This window comes from Leuciscus leuciscus (genome assembly GCF_965113295.1).
Source record: "Leuciscus leuciscus genome assembly, chromosome: 20".
Classification (NCBI taxonomy): domain Eukaryota; kingdom Metazoa; phylum Chordata; class Actinopteri; order Cypriniformes; family Leuciscidae; genus Leuciscus; species Leuciscus leuciscus.
This window is the reverse complement of record NC_138744.1, coordinates 6,991,145-7,012,131: the sequence shown is the minus strand read 5'-3', so window position 1 is coordinate 7,012,131 and position 20,987 is coordinate 6,991,145. Positions and strand designations below refer to the sequence as shown.

General features: G+C 37.5%; 1 protein-coding gene across 1 annotated transcript in view; it reads left to right on the top strand.

Moving 5' to 3' along the window:
• Window positions 1–20,987, top strand: part of nek11 (NIMA-related kinase 11) — a 76,206-nt gene that overhangs the window by 15,546 nt on the left and 39,673 nt on the right. Inside the window, exons 3-12 of the mRNA XM_082149337.1 lie at window positions 665–830; window positions 8,784–8,902; window positions 9,129–9,193; window positions 10,714–10,840; window positions 12,738–12,887; window positions 13,124–13,202; window positions 15,042–15,127; window positions 17,079–17,198; window positions 18,679–18,769; window positions 18,972–19,098. Coding sequence (XP_082005463.1) covers window positions 665–830; window positions 8,784–8,902; window positions 9,129–9,193; window positions 10,714–10,840; window positions 12,738–12,887; window positions 13,124–13,202; window positions 15,042–15,127; window positions 17,079–17,198; window positions 18,679–18,769; window positions 18,972–19,098 — 1,130 coding nt within the window. The remainder of the gene's footprint in view (window positions 1–664; window positions 831–8,783; window positions 8,903–9,128; window positions 9,194–10,713; window positions 10,841–12,737; window positions 12,888–13,123; window positions 13,203–15,041; window positions 15,128–17,078; window positions 17,199–18,678; window positions 18,770–18,971; window positions 19,099–20,987) is intronic.

The window sequence follows — 20,987 nt, the reverse complement described above, 5'->3', positions numbered from 1 at the left end:
CACATGATCCTTCAGAAATCATTCTAATATGCTGATTTGGTGCTCAAGAAACATTTCGTGTTATTATTAATGTTGAAAACAGTTGTATTGCTTAAAAATTTTGTAGAAACTGTGATACACTACCATTTAAAGTTTAGAGTAAGTAAAAGTAATTAGGTAAAAGTAATTAAACTGATTAAGTTGATGATCAAAAGGGAAAGTGAAGACATTTATAATGTTACAAAATATTTCTATTAAAAAAAATATATATATATTAGCAAAAATATTAGTTAGAAAAACAATGTTATCAACAATGATCATCAAAATAAGACCCATTATTAATAAATGAGCACCATTAATAATTGATAATATTTGAGCATCAAATCAGCATATTAGAATGATTTCTAAAAGATCATGTGACACTGAAGTCTGGAATAATGATGCTGAAAATTCAGCGTTGCCATCACAGGAATAAATTACATTTTGAAATACAATAAAATAGAAAACGGTTATTTTAAAAGTAAAATCATATTTCACAATACTTTGTTTTTACTGTCTCTATGATCAAATAAGTGCAGCCTTGGTCAGCACAAGAGACAGTAATGAAGCATATTAATGATGCTAAGATATTATAATTCAACTCAAGTTATGTTATTTACCCTCCTCGCTGTGGTTTATTGTGCAGGAAGGTGCTAAAAGAGATTCATGTTGGCGATCTGAAACCCAATGAGACGGTCTATGCCATTCAAGAGGCTCAGCTTCTCTCTCAGCTGAACCATCCTGCCATCCTCAAGTTCTACACCAGCTTCCTGGAGAGAGACACCTTCTGCATCATCACTGAGTATTGCGAGGTAAACTGTCTTCTGTGAACATCTGGTTTGGTTTCCGTTAGTCTCTAGTTGTCATAATAGGTCTGAAGCAAGTCACATGATCTGGTCTTGGTAAACAATGTTGACCTGTTGTGATCACATTATTAGCAAATGTTTGTTATGTCCTTGAAACACACACTGGGATAGGAATACTATTTGCAGAGACGTTCCTAATGAAGACGTGTCCTAACCTGACGCGATGCGATAAAATTCCAGCGACAAATAATTTGTCTGTCCACACTAGACGCGACACGACTGCGAGAAGCGTAAAAATCAATCAAAACCCACAGCCAATCAGAACAGCGTGTGGGCGGAGTCTCGCGGCAAGTGCACAGCACCAGAGAGTAATCTTGACGGCACTCGCAAGAAAATGGGTAATTATGTAGCCTTGTGATAGGGTCACTTCAGGAACATCCCTTTCCTTAGGGCCTAGGCCTTTATAAAATGTACATGTGATTGTTTTAAAGACAACATGAAATCAAAATGACATGCTCCTGGTGTTATTGTGCAGGATTCATCTGTCCAAAAAGTCATGGAGAAATAACTTGATTGTTTCTTTTTTTTTCTTTCATTTTACTTTTGTAAACACATCACATTATGGAGGTCAAATGGGTTGCACATGCCCTTTGGTTGACTTCCTAGTCATAATTCCAGCTTTCCATTACTCTGCTTGCACTGTCCAGCTCCTCTCCCATCTCTGCAGTGCCTTTTTTATGTTCAGCGATGGATCAGTGATGCCTAGAGCATCCTGACATCGCCCAGAGGTCACGCTCATCTCCTCTACAGCTTCTGTGTCTATCTCACCATCTGATCTTTTCATCTATTCCTTGCTTTAAGACATATCTGCAGGTCAGGCCGGGCTCATGTCATCTCTGCCCTGTGCTTTGGAAGGTTTGGCCAGTGATTATTACATTTTGCACATCTCAGTTTCTTTGCCACTCAAGAGTTAAACTCTCAGTGAATTTAATGGACATTCCCATCCTTTAAAAGTCAGGAATGAGATCTCTGCTTGTTTCTCCTAGACAGCATTGAGAATAAATGGAGAGCAAATTAAGAGACTTTTGGTTTATCTGCTTCTCTGATTTCTGAGATACTAAAATATACACTAATCTTATCTAGAGTTTTAGAAGAGATCTCAAATGTCACAAACTCTGCTAAGGTTCAACAATTGTCTCATTTGTGGCCATTTCTATTTCTCCTCAGGTGAAATATAAGGTGAAACATGTGGGACAAAGGTGAAACTTAGATTTAGAGAACTCAGTGAAGTCTCCTAGGCTACTGAGTTGTAATAAAATTCATTTATTTTTTTCCATGCCTTTCCAGTTTCCATGCCTTTTTTTCTCTCATGTCAAAAGCCAAAGTTTTTTTTGTTTTGAACGGAGATGCTACAGCAGCTCTATAATGTTACCTTGGAAGTGTGTTTCTTACCCTTGGAATGTTATGGAAATAGCTTGACTTAGGACACCACACTGATTTTTTTCTTGTCCAAATTGCTGTACTAAATTGATGTCAGACCAAGTCCATATGAAATTATTAGTATTATTAGACTTGTCACATAGTTTGAACCCGTGTTGATCTGAACCAAATTTTAAATGTCCAACATTTGCAAAAGTGAAAAGTCTAATTTATTTTTTGTAAAACTGTCCTCTTCATATCAAACATGACCATATGAGAACACAGATAATTATATGAGATGGTGAACTTGTCTAAACATAACCATGATTTTAAAGTGGAAATGAAGCAGGCAGTCAAGTTGATATTATTTAGTAAATTGATTTAATCAAAAATTATATGACAAACAAGATAGATGAAACCATTAAAAAATATATATACAGTATATATATATATAGTTTTTGTAGCAAGGGCGCCGCCATCTTGCAGTACTACAACCTGTGACGTCACGGGGTGGGTTTGCTCCGTTGGATTAATAAAGATTATTATAGTTTCGATTCTGGTCTTTGATTTTTCTTCTTAGTTGCTGCAATCGTTACTAGTAATAGATACTCATGATACCAAGGTTGGGAACCACTGCTCTATTGGATTGAGATCTGGTGATTGTGGAGGCTATTTAAGTAGTGAACTGACTGTCATATTCAAGAAACCAGTTTGAGATGATTTGAGCTTTGTGACATGCTACTGGAAGTAGCCATCAGAAGATGATACACTGCGGTCATAAAAGGATGGACATGGTCAGCAACAATACTCAGGTAGGCTGTAGTGTTTAAACAGTGCTCAATTGGTACAAAGTGTGCCAAGAAAATATCACCATTATAACACCACCAGAAGCCTGAACTGTTGATACAAGGCAGGATGGATCCATTCTTTCATGTTGTTTACTCCAAATTCTGAATGTCGCAGCAGAAATCGAGACTCATCATTCTAGAAAATGTTTCCAATCTTCTATTGTCCAATTTTGGTGAGCTTGTGCGAATTGTAGCCTCAGTTTCCCATTCTTAGCTGACAGGATTGGCACCTGGTGTGTCTTCTGCTGCTGTAGCCCTTGGTTGTAATGAGTGTTACTGTTCCATCAGCTTGAACCAGTCTGGCCATTCTCCTCTGACCTCTGGCTTTAACAAGGCATTTTCGCCCACAGAACTGCTGCTCACTGGATTTAAACCATAGAGACTATTGTGCCTGAAAATCCCAGTACATGAGCAGTTTCTGTAATACTCGTTTGGCACCAACAACCATGGCATGTTAAAAGTCACTTGAATGAACTCTCTTCCCCATTCCAATGCTCAGTTTAAATGTAGCATGTATCAAGTCATGGCTGAGATATTTGTGTTAACAAGCAGCTGAACAGGTGTTTCTAATAAAGTGGCCAGTGGTACTATTTTATTTAAATAGTAAATACACATTATGATAGTGTTTGTTGTACTGAATTAGAGTTTTTACAGAATAGAATGAAACGGAGAAGAAAATGAAACGCAACAGCATTTTTACCAGCTGTTGATTCCACATTGTTTCCAAGCTGTTGAAGAATAAAAGATGACAGATGCCATAAAAACAGTTCTAATGTTAATGCTGCTTTGATTGTGTTCTCTGTGCTCTGGATTACTGCATGCAGCTCTTCATTTCTACATAGATTAAGGGAGATGCCTCCTGTGCTGAGCGTGTGAATCGAGTTCCTTTCTCCTAGAGACATGGGATAAAGAATAGGCCCTACAATTGATCTTGTGTCTTTCTTGTTCTCAATGTGACGATAAGGCTCGCTCTGGGTTGCGTTTCCCGTACAACGATGTAACTCACTGCTTATCTAGTATGATGCATCGTTGAAGATATCAACTAGCTAGTCACGACTGTTTCCTGAAACCGTACTGTCGCATATTTGTCGTTCAACCGTGTTGGTTGCTGATGTCATGCAGGTGGTGGAGCAATATTCTTTTAACGAATCCGTTTGAGATCAAATTAATGCTAGATTTTTTGCTAGGAATTACGGACATGGAATCTGAGGTCTAATTCTCATTTTTCTCAGTTATTCCTTGATTGTCAAGAAAATAATGTCAAAAACCTTAATATTCGACTGCCATCGACTGCCAGATTTTTAAAAAGCAAATATGCAAGAGTTGAATGGTCTGTGACTGTTATTCAACATGTGCTATAAAAGCATAATGGGTACAAATATGGAGCTGGCTTTGTATGTTTACTAATGGTCTGGCATACCACCATGCAATTATTTGTGGAAATGGTGCCTTTGATATAGTCACTAGAAACCTATTCTGTTATAAATTAATAGCAAATTTCCTCTACATGACTCACTGCAGATCTCATTACCTCCTACTCCGTTGGATAAATGTCATATATTCATGTTAAGAGACTGAAGCCATAGATACACACACAGAGAGAGAGAGAGAGAGACAGAGGGATGATTCTTTGCCTGTGATGGGTATGACGTCTTTTAGAAACAGCTCTGGGTGTGGAATCATTAGGGCATGGGAAGCCTCTGTTATGCTCCAACTCTTTGCCCTTTCAGGAACATGCACAGACACTTACATAAAGAAAGTGTTTTGATTGCCCCTGAGCACCTTGCACCTGAACGGTTGAACTATACCTGAGAGCTGATAAAGGATGGAGGTCTGCTCTCTCTCTCTCTCCAGTGAGTGAATGTGGCTAAGATTTGTCCATGCCAGTCATCTCATCTCCTTTAGCAGGCCAGTCTTCAACCCACCCGCTGTACAAATATACCTCCCATCTTTAATAATGCATGGGGCACTCAGTATTTTTAGTTGCACTGGTCAATATATTAGTTGTCTTAAACAGACTTAAACTGATTCCAGTGTTCCCAGGATTATAGACAACCTGGAAATTTCTGTTTTAATTTTGCATTATTATTATTTTATTTTTAGCCAATGATCTTGACTGAACTTACATTATATGTTAAATTTTGCTTGGTTGAAACATTAATGCAAATAAATGATATACACCACTGTTCAAAGGTTTGGGCTAGGAAAGATTTCGTAATGGCTTTGAAAGACGTCTCTTATGCTCACCAAGGTTGCATTTATTTGATCAATTAAAAAAATTCAATATATTTAAATTTTTTTATTTTTGTGATGACAAAACTGCCTTTACTCCAGTCTTCAGTGTCATACGATCCTTCAGAAATCATTCTAATATGCTGATTTGGTGCTTAAAGGGATACTTCACCACTGGAAAGATGAGAGTGTACTTAAATTGGGTCATTTATGTAGTAGAAATGTGAAATTATTTTAGAAGTTGGTGCCTTCTAGACTGAGAAAAGCCAGAAATTGTTTTGCTCATGTGGATGACAACAACTCCCAGAATGCACTTGCTTCGCTGCCCTACAAGGCCACTCCCAAGCCACGCCTACCGGTTACAGAGGGCAGTATCGGAAGAAATGATACAACTAGGTTACTAGTTGACTCGAAACTGAAAAGACGCCATTTTATCGTGAGTCTCCGACCCGTGACGAGTTAGTCCGTCCCAGCTCGAGTCTGCCCGGGCTTTTCGGACATGTCCGGCCGGGATTTCGAGATCGCCCAAAATGTCCGGGATTCGGCTTTTGCTTTCTACAGTCGCCATTCATTATGTTTACATTATTTGAAACTAACACGTTTGTGCCAGCTTTGCAGGTCATGTATTCTGCTTCACACGGATCCCGACCAAAAGGAAAACACAGGTATTTTCTTTGCAATGCTAAAACGCACATCAACCGATCACTTGTTTAGCGTTCATGTAAACACTGCATTCAGATTCACCAAACGGAATGAATTCAGTCCGATTGAAACAAAAGGTGTGCATGTAAACATAATGGATTGCGACTGTAAAAAGCAAAAGCCGAAATCCCGGCCGGACATGTCCGGGAAAAAGAGGACGTATGGTCACCCCTACTACTCAGCTTTCTCCACAGAGCAAGAGCCTGTTAGTTTAGCTTAAAAAAAAAAGATGGCTGGCACTATTTGAACATTCTGTGAGTGAGATCCCAACCCAGGCGTACATGTAGTTGCTTAATATTACTGAGTACTTAAATATGTAATTACACTGTAATAATGACACCTTAAAATAAAGTGTAACCCAGCATTATTTGAAATAGAAATCTTTTGTAACATTATAAATGTCTTTACTGTCACTTTTGATCAATTTAATGAGTCTTTGATGAATAGATGAACCCGAAACTTTAATAACCAATAACTCTTTTTTTTGTGTGTGTCTCATGCTTTTATAGAAATTGCTCTCCGACGCCCCTGGTTTAGATATATTTGCTAAAAAAAAAATCAATAAGTTTCATGTGAGATCCATGAGATTTTGATAAATGAGAACACTCTTCTGTAGTGAGTGAAATGGAGGTACTCCTGGCCTACAGGGAGGTTTTCATTACTTCTGTTCATGCTACAATGCTTATTCCAAAATGCATTAGCCAATTAAACCTTTGCACTCATAAAAAGCATTGAAAGCTTTTTCAAAGTATTCGAGGTGGCTTTTTGAGTGATGATGGTCATAACCGTAGATAAATATCTAATGGGGGTGACAAATTAGCCCAATCCCTATTACACTCATAATGCGACTCATCCTTCGCTTATACGCGTGGCGAGCCCCACTTACATTGAGCAAACACTTCCCTTGGGCAGTGAACAAGAGGGCTTATCCAAAGATATGCCTTATGCCTGTCACTGCATTACCGATATAAGACTTTCCTAAGATTTTTCCCAACTCACTCTCTTGAGACATTGACAAATGTCTGTTGTTATTGAAATGAGGGGTGCTGAGTTCAGCGTTGTGTTCAAACTGAGCTCCGCTTGAGTCGTATCATTAGTGGGATTGATTATTCTCTTGGCGGCACTTGGTGAAAACAGAGATCCTTAAATATGCTGCAGTTTTTTCAATCTAATTTCATTGTTATTATGCATATAAGAAATAGTTTACCCGAAAAATAAAAATGCTCTTTTGTTGTTTCAAACTTTTGGATCTCATTTGCACAGCACTGGTATTACGCCCCGACTCTAGGGGAATATAAATCACTAAAGAGGCGTAATAAATAATTATTGGGTTGTGGAAATGGAATCCCAGCACGCATCACTCCGGTCGATAATCAAACTCATACACAAAATGGAAGCAAAAAGTAATACATTTATTAAAGAATAACAAGTGAAATAAAGAGCAAATCTTCAGGGTGTCCAGAAGGCCAAAATAACAAACAAAACAAATATAAAAAGAAAAGAGGAGAAATGAATAACCTAATCAAATACCAAAAGAAAATACATTTATCTTACCTAACTCCCTGCCCAAAAAACAGAGACCAAACAATTACAAAATAAACAAGGCAGGACACCCCTACGCTCCACACTGTTAAGATGGTTTAAACATAGGAGAACGGTTCAGAGGTTATCACCAGATGCACGTTCACTTGAACTATAATTAAAGTCTCTAATACACAATTTGATCATCGGCCGGAGGAGGGATTCCGGAGCTCTCAACCCACGTGCGACCGAACCAACAATGAGCTCCTCGATGAGTACCAGCAGCGTCCTTATAAAGACCCCGCCCCGACTTGGCAACCAATGGCTGCTTACAACCCATGATTGGATAACCTGTTTAAAATTTGAGAAAACAAGAAAGAGAAAAGGAACAGAACAATAGAAAACAAGCTAAACACAGGTCGTAACAACTGGTGAGCTTTTAAACTCTTGTGGGTTCTAAGCATACTATATGTATGTATGTATAGGCCATACTACACAATAAAAGTAAATGGTGTCAAATGTTGTCTTGGAACCAATTGTCTTTCAAGGTATGGACTATAACAGTTCAGATATCTTCTTTTGTGTTTCGCAGAAAAAAGAAAGTCACAGGTCTGGGATTTGTTTATTTGACCAGTGAATCGTTTACATGGGGAGGGAGAAGACAAGTGTATTTACAGTTCTTTTGGCAGTAAAGCTGCAGGCACGATACAGATTGTTCTTTTATGCTCCATGGAAGGAAAAAAATCCTATAGGTCTGAAATGACATTGAGTAGGCTTTAATGATTATAGACTAAATATTTTTTTATTTTACACTCAAAATAATTTTTAATCATCTTTGATCATTAGCAGTGGGGTCTCTCTCTCTCTCTCTCTCTCTCTCTCTCTTTTGCTCTCTCTCACGCTCCTTGCAGAAGTCTCAGGAGACTCTGGGCATCGTGACTGGCGCTGCCAGTGTGCATGTGAGCAGGGAAATGTGGGTTTTGTCTGAAGTGTAAATAGATGCCCAAAGGCTCACATTCTTAAAGAAAGATCAGAGAGAATGAGAGAAACATAGTAAAGTAGACAAAACAGCACATTATTATTCTTTGAAGTATCTTTTTGGAAACAAAGACTGTTTATTTAATCAGCTTTTTGTCTGTTCTATGTAGCAGTGACTAGAGTCCCAGTGCTTCATGCAAAAAAGAATGGATTTTCATTTATAACATGTTTGCCTTTTTATGTTCTCTCTGTTCCTCAGGACAAAGATTTGGACTGTAAGTTAGATGAGCTAAAACGGACAGACAGGGCGTTATCAGAGCCTCAGGTCTGTGAATGGCTCTGTCAGCTTCTGTTGGGAGTGCATTACATACATCAGAGGTGAGCAGAGAACACCACTGCTCTTTCTCCCTGTGAATAATTCATAACTGACCTATTTTTTTTTTTTTACATTCAAAAGTATTTGTTTTATGTCTTTTATTGCTCGCCCTTACACAAAATGTGCACTTTGCAAGACAAATATGGCCACAACTGAACAACACATCTCTAAATCTTTGATTCTTGCTGCTTCGGTGTCTATTGATTCTTGTTTGTCTTGCTTAAACAGGAGAATTCTTCACCGAGATCTAAAGGCCAAAAATATATTTCTAAGGAAGAACATTGTTAAGATAGGTAAGCTCTGCTTCACAGCCCAAAGGATGCTTGATGTGTTTGATGTTCTTGCAACACTTTCAGATGCGACTTTTAATGACACCAAAAGCCCAAACACCTCCCATTTGGTAAAACAGGCCTTTCTTTTATGACAGTTAAAACACTCATCTACAAAGAAACAGGATCATTACCCAGTCAAAAAAAAAAAGTATGTCATTCAGCTACGGCAGATAGAAAGAATCTGTTCTTCTCGGAGGCAGATAATCATCACTTTTATATTTTCTATCATAAATAGGTGCATTAATAAGCATCAAAATTTCCTGTTATACATTTTTTTGTCATCACAGCATAAAGTTGTCGCTTTTAGCTAATTTCTGTGCAAAATAATGTATTTGTGTGTTCTTGTAGAATGAAATTATTCCGTACAGCAGACTCTATTCTTTGCATTTGTTTTGCTTTACGTCAGTTTCTCGCCTTAGCCTGCCAGAATAACACGGTTTACTTCAAACTAATTCTCAGGTCACACTGTAAAAAATGTAATGTTGAGAAAACTCATAATATCATTTCAGCATTATGCAAGATATTTTCAAGTTCTGGCCAAAGTGCTTCACACAACTAAAATGTTTATTTTTGAACTATGAAAAAACAATCACGATGCGCAATGCATTGAGATTTTGGAGTTCTGCCGCCAAGTGTGCAACAATTGTCCTCAGTACCTCAGCCAACTTGTATTTGTACACTCACTAAATGTTAAATGTATCATTTACAGTATCCAATTAATTTGTGTCAAAGCAACCACAGGTCTCTTTTTCGGCAGATGTTCAGTGAACAAACCAAGGAAGCTTTCATTTGTCTATTACATTTTAAATGACTGCTTGGCTCTGAAGGAGATCACATCTTGCACGGCTTTTTGTCTCTAAAAAAGAGCTCATTTTGCAACCTAATGTTGTTTCATTACATTTCTACACAGGAAAGACACATAGACTCTCAACACTTACAGTAACACATATAAACCTCAACAGCTGTATAATCATCAAGCATATCATTAGGAATAAGATGAATGCTAAACACACACACAGCAAACTATGATGACAAAACAAGTACAGAATAAAATAAAATAAAAGTGAATCAATAGCAATCCCATAACAGTGCATGTATTATTTATGCTGTAAAGCATGCTGGTAACTCCTAAAGCTTTTACAAATCCACAGCATTTGTCCAGTTGAATCTCTTTTAAGCTCTTTTGGGGGACAGTTTTTGGAGAAAAATGTTTGGCCTAACAATCATAAATGATTCATATTTCTTACTATTTGTGACTCAAAAAATAATGTTCAAGTGGGAATCTCAATGAGCATGTTAACTCACAAATAGTCTCAGCATTCAAAAGCTTATTTGGGGCCATTATAGTGTTTGTTATTCTAAATCGAAGAGTAAATATTCCTTATTTTGTTACACTGTAAACAATTTCCTTAAGTTTTGTCTGCAAAACTCTTTTTAAAAGGTGTTATGCTGATAGAACTTTTTTTAAATATTCTTTAAAGGTGACTTTGGTGTATCCTGTCTGCTGATGGGGTCATGTGACCTGGCGACTACCTTCACAGGTACCCCGTACTACATGAGCCCTGAAGCCCTCAGCCACAGAGGATACGACTCCAAATCAGACATCTGGTATAAATAACTAAACCATTAAGTCATTTCAGTTCTTAAAGGCACACTATGCAAGATTTGTACCTTAATATAACAGCTTTGAAATCATTTCGATGGTAAACGAACTCGTAGTAGGTTGAATCATCCTGATAGCAAAGCAGGTGGGGGACGCCGCTGACAAAACCAGCAATGCAGGTTTGAGAGGTGGCGCCCCGCCAAATCTCACGAGAATCACGGCTTGCTTATGGCACGACGTCACATACATCAACAACATATGAAGCAGCCTATATGGAAGACACTAGCACGCATTTCAGACGTGAATCATGGCAGAGTCGACGAAGAAAGCGCGGTCGAAGAGTGCAGAGACGGCTCTGCGACTCTAGGGGTCGCTGTTTGAGAAAAACGGAAACTGCATAGTGTTCCTTTATCCAACCAAGACTTCGGTTATTGCATTGAATAGGTTTTACATTTGCAAATACAGTGCACTTAAAGTCAAAAGTTTGGACACACTTGACTGAATTTATGCTTCTCATGATATTAAAAACCTCTTGATCTTAAAGTTCTCATTTTATGTTATTTTAAAGGTTCCTCGTTTGATTTTTGGGCTCTCCAACAATAGGTTTACCTGCATCTAGGTTGGAAAAAATATATACTAATGTGCCTAAGACTTTTGCACAGCACTGTATATATATATATATTAGTTCTCAGCAAGTAACTTGCAAAGTTATTCCCTCACAAAGTCAAAACTCATAATCTTAAAAAAAATAAATAAAAAAAAAATCTTTATGCATTATGCAAAATTGCAGGTAATGAAGTATTATGTTTGATTTCTATCAAATTGCCAGTTCTGAAAAAAGAACTGAGGGGGAAAATGACCAGAAAACAATAAGATAGAATGAAGGAGAGAGAAAAGACAATCTCATTTGCCAAACGGCTACAGGCACTTGCTGTTAATTTAAGAACCATGCGTTTTCTCACACACTCACCTCGATGTGTATGTGCCAGCGAGAGCTGAGGTCTCTGCATGGGAATTGGACTCTTCACTCTGTGCTCTCGAGCCTGCAAGAACACAAGCACGAGACACACTGGAGGAAGGGGTGCTTAAAAGAGATAAGCAAGAGAATGGGCTAAAATAAAGACATCCTTGCACAAATTCTTCTTCTTTTTTTCTCTCTATTTGTTTGTGTCTATTCAACTAAAGTGAGATACAACCTTTTTACTATAATGATAATTGCACATTGTACCAGAGTTCATGTGTGGTTCATGTACGATTGTCACCTATGCAAACAACTTCGGGAAAAAAAACTCTTTCACACTAACCAAATGAAACAAACAATGATTTTAAAATTAATCTGATCTTCACCAAAAGCTCTAGTGTATATATAACTGAAGCAACGTTGTAAAGAAGAGCGGGCCAAAATTCCTCCAGAACGATGCGAGAGACTGATACTGTCATACAGAAAACGATTCCTTGGCTTTTCACCCATGGCTTTTCCATTTTGGCTTAATTTTTGTTAAATAAATAATAACACTGTGTACAACCTGTGCTAACAACGAAAAGAATTTTTGAATATGTTCTGATAAGTAAAACCATAAAATTCTAAAGGGTGTCCTTTTTTTACACATGACTGTTTATGAAAACAAGCATCAACAGGGATGCATTTCTTACTTCTGCAGAACATAAAAGATGTTTGAAGAACGTTAGTACCAAACAGTTTTGGTTCCCATTGACTTCCATTGTATGGGGGAAAAAAATCAATGGGAGCGAATGGGAACCAGAAACTGTTTGGTTACCAACATCCTTCTAAATATCTTCTTTCATGTTCCACATAAGAAAGACAGTCATACAGGTTTGGAGCATCTTTAAAAAATTTTGGGTGGACTGTCCCTATTTCTTTTTATTATTCTCTTTGTGCAGGTCTTTAGGCTGTATTCTCTATGAGATGTGCTGTTTGGTGCATGCTTTTGAGGGGCAGAACTTCTTGGCTGTGGTGCTGAAGATTGTGGAGGGACCTACTCCATCCCTGCCAGAAACATACTCGCGGCAGCTCAACTCCCTAATGCAAAGGTACCAGAAACAGATGCTGCCCTGCTCCAGGCACGAATCGGGCCCATGTCATCCCACACCGCCAAGCTATATCTGTCCGCCTGCCCGCTGTGGATGAGTAGATAGACACAAATCAATGGCTTGTTTGATTCAGCAGTTTTTCAAAGCAGATTATGCAAAATCCGAGCAGGTTTAGAAGCATTTCATGAGGTCTTAAACATAATTCTCTCTCTCTCTCTCTGTTTCTGTGTTGCCAGTATGTTAGAGAAGGATTCTTCACGCAGGATCTCGGCAGCAGATGCTCTGAGGAGCAGGTTCGTTGAGGAGAGCTTGCAGGTGAGGAGATGCCGTTGATCAGATCAAACAGACAGGAGGGCTTCCGACCAGCTGTTCAGAGTATCTGTTTCAAAGGTTAATGGGAAGGACCAGAATGCACCAGGAAGATTTTGATTGCTAGCCAAGCTCAATAGGTTTCTAAATGTCTGTTATATGCATGCTCATCACATCATCGATTCGCCATCACATTTGACTCACCCTGTGCGTAACCTTTTCAGATTGTACTGTTGAAATGTCAGTGATTGGCATTGTTGCTGCTTTGTGATTGAATCGATTGTGGCTTGTCATAGTTCGCCTTGTTCCCCGGCATATATGAATTTTTTTGCATCTTTCAGGCAAATGATCAGTCTGTAAATGTATAAAAGCTCAGAACATTTCCACAAAAGTTTATTTGAACGGGACAACTTTTCTCTGAGAAGCTTAGATACATTTGTTTTTCACAGATTTCAATCCAGTCTAAATTTCTCAAACAACCTCTGTATTTACAGTTTTAAAAAATGAAAAATCTAAATATTTCTAGCAGTTATTAAAAATTATTTTCTAATAGTGCCAGTGAAAATGACAGTGCAAAATGCAAACAGACGAATCCGTGTACTGTACATTGAACATTGAGCCCTGTGGACAGTTTTAGCTTACTCTTATCCAAATCCGAATGTGATTATTATTATATCATACTGTATTTCTCACAGCGTTTCTCCTCATGTATTTTCGCTTTTGTCAATTACCATAACTAAAGCTAAACTCCTTGCTCTGCCTGTTACGACTTCATTATGGATCTGGGCCTTTTTCCAACTTTCTGTGTAAAATAACAGTTGGTGGTTGAAGTACTGCTGGCATCTCATCCAATGCAAAAAATAAAAATGAAAGGAGGCGAGTCAGATCACAGACCGCTCAGAACAGCTGCATCAGATATGATCCTTAATAAATTCTTCCCCTAATTATGTACATAATCCATCATTATATATCACATACAGCATATATGTTTTGTTGGATGCAAGCATCCAGATCACAAGACCTTCCATAACGCCCACATCCAGACAAAATGTCTTCTGTTAATAACTACAATCCGTACATCATGTAGAAATCGAATCCAATGGCTGCTTAAACTCCAAGAGCTACTGTACATGTCATTAGTATTTTTCATCACATAAATCATCACACTGAAAATATAATTGCTCTCTAGGCATCTAATCCCATTGATTTTTTTTTATAGCCCCTGTTTAATGCGTCTCGGTTACGGTATTTGCAGTTATAGCACGCTTTCATCACTCACATTCATACTGCATTGACTTGTTTACATCAGGGTGCTTAGTAATACGTTTTTGCCTCTGGAAGCTAGTGATCCCCTAACCCCTATCTTGAAAGCTCCTGGTTGATACAGTATGTCTCTTCCACCAGCTATTACACCATCACCATCTCAGAAACATGTAATCAGAGAAGGAGAGGGCATCTAAACCACAACTCTGAAACACAATACTCTCTGATGGCTTTTCCCTCCTCTGTTGTTGTGTACAGTTTCCAAGGCTTTCTTCTGCCTGTGTAATTTGCGCCTTACAAATGTCTCGTATTGTTCTTTAAGTGTGCTCATGGCAGATTCCTCCCTGAGGATGATTATATCAGTCTTTCTCTCTCCTTCCCATCCGCTCTGATTCAAGAGTTCTGAGAATTGCAGGAGTGAAACACGGGCCTGTGCGACGGTTTATTCTGATTGAACGCTAGCTTTGCTGTTGCTGTTTTGCTTTTTGCTTTCATAGCTCCTCAGGAAACTGTAACTTTTACAAGCCTCAGAGAACAGCATTAACAGATATTTCATCTCTTTTGCTATTTTTCTCACTACAGAGCATGAAACACAAGTTCTTTAGCCTTACACTTCGAGACAAGTCGATGGGGGGAGAGAGAGACACATCGCAGATCCTGAGAGCACTGTAAGTGAATCCACAGTCACAAGTCCCTGAGAGAAAGAGACATTTATAGGCAGTCTCACTTCTCTGTTCCTGCAAAGATGCTGTCAGCTGAGAAATGCATGACTACACCAGGGATCTCTGGGAACAGGACTGTTTTTGTGTTGTTGCTTTTTTTAAATCTGTTTTTTTGTGCCATTTTCACACAATCTTGTCGGGGGGACCTAAAAATATGTACAGTAGCTGTGTTGCTGCTGCGTACCCAGTGTTTGGAACATGTTAATCAGCAGACTTTCATTCATTCGCTTTCCACACTAATTAAAAATGTTGACACCATAGCATGTGCCAATCATAGTTAGCTATGACCTAGTGAAAATCTATGCAATGTTAAAGCCAACAGTGCATAGCAAAATCAAACAAGTGCAGTTCATTGATTCTTGAGTACTGGGACATATAGGTTGCAAAATTGAAAAAAGTTTTTGTACACTACCGTTTAAAAGTTTGGGGTCAAAAAGTGTCAACATTGATAAGAACAAATGTTTTACTAAATCAGCACATTATAATGTTTCTGAAGGATCATGTGACACTGAAGACTGGAGTGACGATGCTTTGCATCACAAATAAATTACATTTAACATATATTCAACTAGAAAATGTAATAATATTTCACAATATTATTGTTGTATATTCATGTTTCAAGTGCACTGACAAATCTAGCATTCACTTTCCATAATGCACATGTATTACATGCAGGATCCATTTAGTTTTTAGGTGTTACTACAAGTCAAGTCAAGTCACCTGTATTTATATAGCGCTTTTTACAAAACAGATTGTTTCAAATCCAACAAAGATTGTTTTGGCCGTAAAACAGAAAACTTTACTTGCGTTCTAGCCGTTTATATACTCGAGTCACGACAACAGTGTTTTGGTGGCCTGAGAACGCAAACTTTGAAACATTTCAAAGTGCAAGTTTTTGAAAACGATACCGTTATCATCTCAGTGTAAACTTCAAAAACGCTAATCTGTGAAAACGGTGACGGCATGCACATGCGTATTACATGTTTAGTTTATGGGCATGCTCGTTTGAATGCGTATTCTTTACAAAGTGACATCGCCAACTACTTGTCTGGCATGCACAATACAGCGTTTGTAGTCGTTTTCTGCGGATCCGTTATGCTTTCCTGTAGCTCAGTGGTAAGAGCATTGCGTTAACAACGCAAGGTTGTGGGTTCGATCCCAGGGGATTGCACATGCCTATGTATAAATGTATAGGATAATGCAATGTAAGTCGCTTTGGATAAAAAGCGTCTGCCAAATGCATAAATGTAAATGTAAATGTAAACGGGGATCATACTACTACATACTACCGATAGCTTCTGTCAGGACATATAGGAGTATTTCTTTAAATTATAATATTTTTGTCTTTGTAATGTAAGTGTAATATTTGAATTTTCAGTATTGAAGTAATTATGAGGCATTGCGTAATGTTATGAGGTTGAGGACATAGTTTAGGTAGTAAGTTATAGTGTACATCATCATTTTGATAAAATAATTAAATGAAATGGTACAATACTGGACATTTGTGTTAAAAACATTCTAGTGATCATTTGATTCATTTCAAACTGTTAATGTTACTACAGTAGTTTTAAAAACAAATGGCAGGCACAGAGCTAAGCTCTTTGCATGAGGCTAATATGCAGGCTTAAACTGAACTGAACCTTTTGCTCATTAGCTTTTTAATGCTGTTCTAGTATGCCTGGTGTCCAAAGACTGCACACAAAGCATCTGATGCTGTCTAACACAACTTCTCATGAATAACCTAATGATATACTTTTTTCTTGTTTGGATTCTACTCTCTTTTTTTGTTTGATTAAATCCTAACTTCATATGAAATTGCCTATTTCTTTTGAAAATTGCATGCTCAAAGGAGTTGTCGTTAGTCATTTCAGTAAATGTAGTCCTTGAAACCCCACAGGCAGAAGAAGGTACATCTGCAGACACTGCGGGAGAGATCAGAGGTGCAGAAAATGAGCCCGAGAGAACGCATGCGGCTCCGGAAACTCCAAGCTGCAGATGAGAAGGCACGAAAGTTGAAGTGAGTGACGTTTAGTGCACTGACCGTGTCACACTAAATGTTAATCAAATGTGACTCGCAGTTCATATTCCATAAGGTTAGCTTGAGTGTCAGGGCTTTTCTGTTTTCATGGTGCAAGGATTTTTGGCAGTGTGTCGCACGTCAGCTCTGATTCTTTGTCTAATATGTGATGCACTGATAGAATCGGAACAGTCAACGTTGACTCGTGTCACACTCAAAAAACAAACTGATGTAATAATGCACATTATTACACTATGTTATTATTTTTTGTTTACAGAATATACGATGTTTAGAAGAACATTGGGGTCCAAACAACATTGGTCCTCGTTTATTTTAAATGTAGGGATAAAAAAATTGGATAACCCTTTAAATTAAGGTTTAATTTGTTATCATTAGTTAACTACATTAGTTAACACGAACTAAGAATGGACAATACTTCTATTGCATTTATCAATCTCAGATAATTTTAAAGACCCCCTGTGGTGAAAATCAAGTTTTAATGTTGTTTATATGTCTATGTGGTGTTTTTAATATACTTTATGACAAACCATGTGCAAATTCATCATTCAACACCATTGTAAAGTGTTTTCTCCTGAAAACTGCAGTGAAAAAAACATCGTCTGTGTTTCTTGTGCCACAAACTATCTTGTAACCTACCACGTCAACATGCGGGCAGGCTTTAGCATATCATTAACTATTCTGCAAAGCAGGGGAGTCTCAAGAGAAGCCATGGTTATCCTGGTATATTTTTCTGTTGATGTGAAAAATCGGGTACATTTAGCAAAATAGCAGGTGAATTATGTATATGATGTATATTACGATGTTATGATGAACTATATGTCTTTCTCCACTGATGTTCTGAGTTGTTCAAAGCGTTTCTAAGGATACTGATTATATAAGGCAGCTGTCAGCCAAAAACTATGTTCTTCCGCAGAATGCATGCAGTTTTGTTTTTTAACCACTAGATGGCCAAAACTTACATAGTATACCTTTAATTAAACATTAACTCATAGATTTTTTAAATCAAAAGTATTTATTACCATTGTTTAATGTGCTGTGAACTAACATTAACAAAGATTAAAAATTGCGTGTGCATATATAATGTATATAATGTATATATATGTATGTGTATATATATATACACACACACACACACACACACACACACACACACACACGCACACACACATGCAATTTTTAATCTTTGTTTTAATGTTAGTTCACAGCACATTAAATAATGGTAATAAATACTTTTGATATATATTTTTTTTTTTTTTTTTTTTTTTTTTTTTTTTTTTTTTTTTTACTGTTTGTTCATGTTAGTTATTACTTTACAATATTATTTTATTTGTTAACATTAGTTCAAGTTTTACCAAAAATGTAGACATTTATCTTCTTTTGTGTTCCACATTTTTGAGTGAACTATGCCAGTTACATAAAAAAAGTTATATATGCACATACTCTTATTGTCTTACTATAGGAAAATTGTGGAGGAAAAATATCAAGAAAACCATCTTCGCATGCAAGAGTACAAGTCAAATTTTCTGAAAGTCAGTGTGGATGTTTTAAAGGTATGTTGATAGGATTCCTGTCAGACATTATTCATAATTAACAGATTTGAATCACAGCTGTAATTTGTTTCTGTTATATTTGTTCTTTTTTTTTTTCTTTTTTTTTTTAGCTTTTTATATTGAGTGATATAAGAAACTAAGATATACTCATCCCTGAGCAACTTTTGGTAAAGCATTTGTCTTTTTACAACTTTTTTTCAAGGTGAAAAATGAAGGAGTTAACAGGACTCAACCGATTCAGAGTGAGACGCCAAAAATAAACCCAGAACCGGCGGGAAGCATTTCTCATCTCTCTGATAAGACGTGCAAGTCTGTGTCAAAAGACCATGGTGAGTTGTATTTCACTGTAACTAAAGGTCAAATGGAAGAAATTGTTGCTCTGGGTTGACACCTGAGGGACACATTGCATTTCCGAGGGTTAAAAGTGGCCTTAGCCTAATAAGACAATTACCCAGGGTTAAGTCTGGCAAGAAAAGCTCTTAATTTGGAAAAGACATCTTTTTTTCCCACACATTTTTCAATTAAACTATCAGCAAGTATATTAATTAAAGCAATCTCCCCTGATACTTTTCTCTTGTTTTTTGAAGTCTGTTATGAAATGTGTGTCTGATGGAATGCCACCATCTCTTCCAAATCAGAAAGTTTAACTTTCCATCAGAGATTACTTTCTTTTTCTTCTACATCTTCATTAAAATTCATTGTGTGCTTGGCGCTCCAGTGCCTCTTTCTCCATGGTTTAACAAACAACAGATCCCAGAACAGAGCGAGGTACCATGAGTATTACACTGCACTGTCAGACACACGCATATTTAAAAGAGATAAAAAAATATTCCATTTTGATTTGAAAGTCAAATGATTCCTAGACGTTTTAATGATGTTTCACCGCACAGATTTATCAGAGTAGAAGTTGCCTGCCTTTATGAACAAATGATAAAGAAAGTGAGAAATGGGCAGTTTAGTTTCATCCCTTATTGTAGTTAGGACCTCAGCTCAGAACTCAAGCCTGTGAATGGTTTGTGCTGGTATGCTGCTATTTCTAGATTTATCCAGATCTCACTGTACATCAGAGATGGCCTACTGTAGTTGTGTGCACTCATGCATTAGAATAGATCTCATTAATCAAGACAAATTCAAATTCAATCATTTGTGTAACAATAAAAAAAAAGCTTAAATGTACATAATCTTTTCTAAGTATGATATCCCACAATCATGTGTATGTGGTTCAGCAGTTGGTGGAAAGTGGTGTCTTATGGATCGATTTAATCAGGTTAATTCATAAATATGCTGTTGTCATTTTGCTTCAAGTTTCACAGAAAAATAAGCATTGTAGTCATTAAATTGCTTGGTTATGTCTAAAATGCACTTGAGTGATGTAATGTGCCTTATAAATCAGTTTTTGTTTGAGGTTTCTTCGCCTGCTGAGTCATTAGCAGATGGGCAGTAAGGCAGATGCTTGAGGTTTCAGACACAGCCCTTGTCACATTGGTTAAAAGTCAATGCAAAAATGACCCAGGAAAGGGAAGTTACTTTGAGACTTACTTTTTCACTTTGAGCATCATTAGTTTGCAGATGCCACGTGGTTGATATAATATTGTCTAATGCAGGGTTCACCAATCTCGGACCTGGAGGGCCGCTGTCCTGCAGAGTTTAGCTCCAACCAGCTCTAACACACCTGTTTGAAAGTTTCTAGTATGCCTAGTGAGACCTTGATTAGCTGGTTCAGGTGTGTTTAATTGGGGTTGGAGCTAAACTCTGCAGGACACCGGCCCTCCAGGACCGAGATTGGTGAACCCTGGTCTAATGCAATGACATTCAGACATTTTAAATGTATCCAAAAGTGTCCAAATACTGTTTGTGGGCACTGTATATTATTTAGCCATGAATATCAGATAATGGTTCATATTTCTGTTAGGCATGTTTGTATAAGATGACCTGTCCCCTTCTGATGGGTACTCATTTGCTTCATTACTCAGTCATACAATCGGCCTAACTTAATATTTGTGTGGAGGCCGATAACCCGATTTTTAACATGTTTGACTTGGTCATTTTGCATTGGCTGTGAGATATGTGCGGAATCTGATCTGGCATATTGCTGGTTTTCAATGACTCATTCTTTTACCACCGTCATTATATGCATCAAAGGAAAGATAAGTTATGGCCAAAACGCCTCCTTAATCGGGTTTTGATATCATTATGATAAATCTCAGAGACGTGTTTT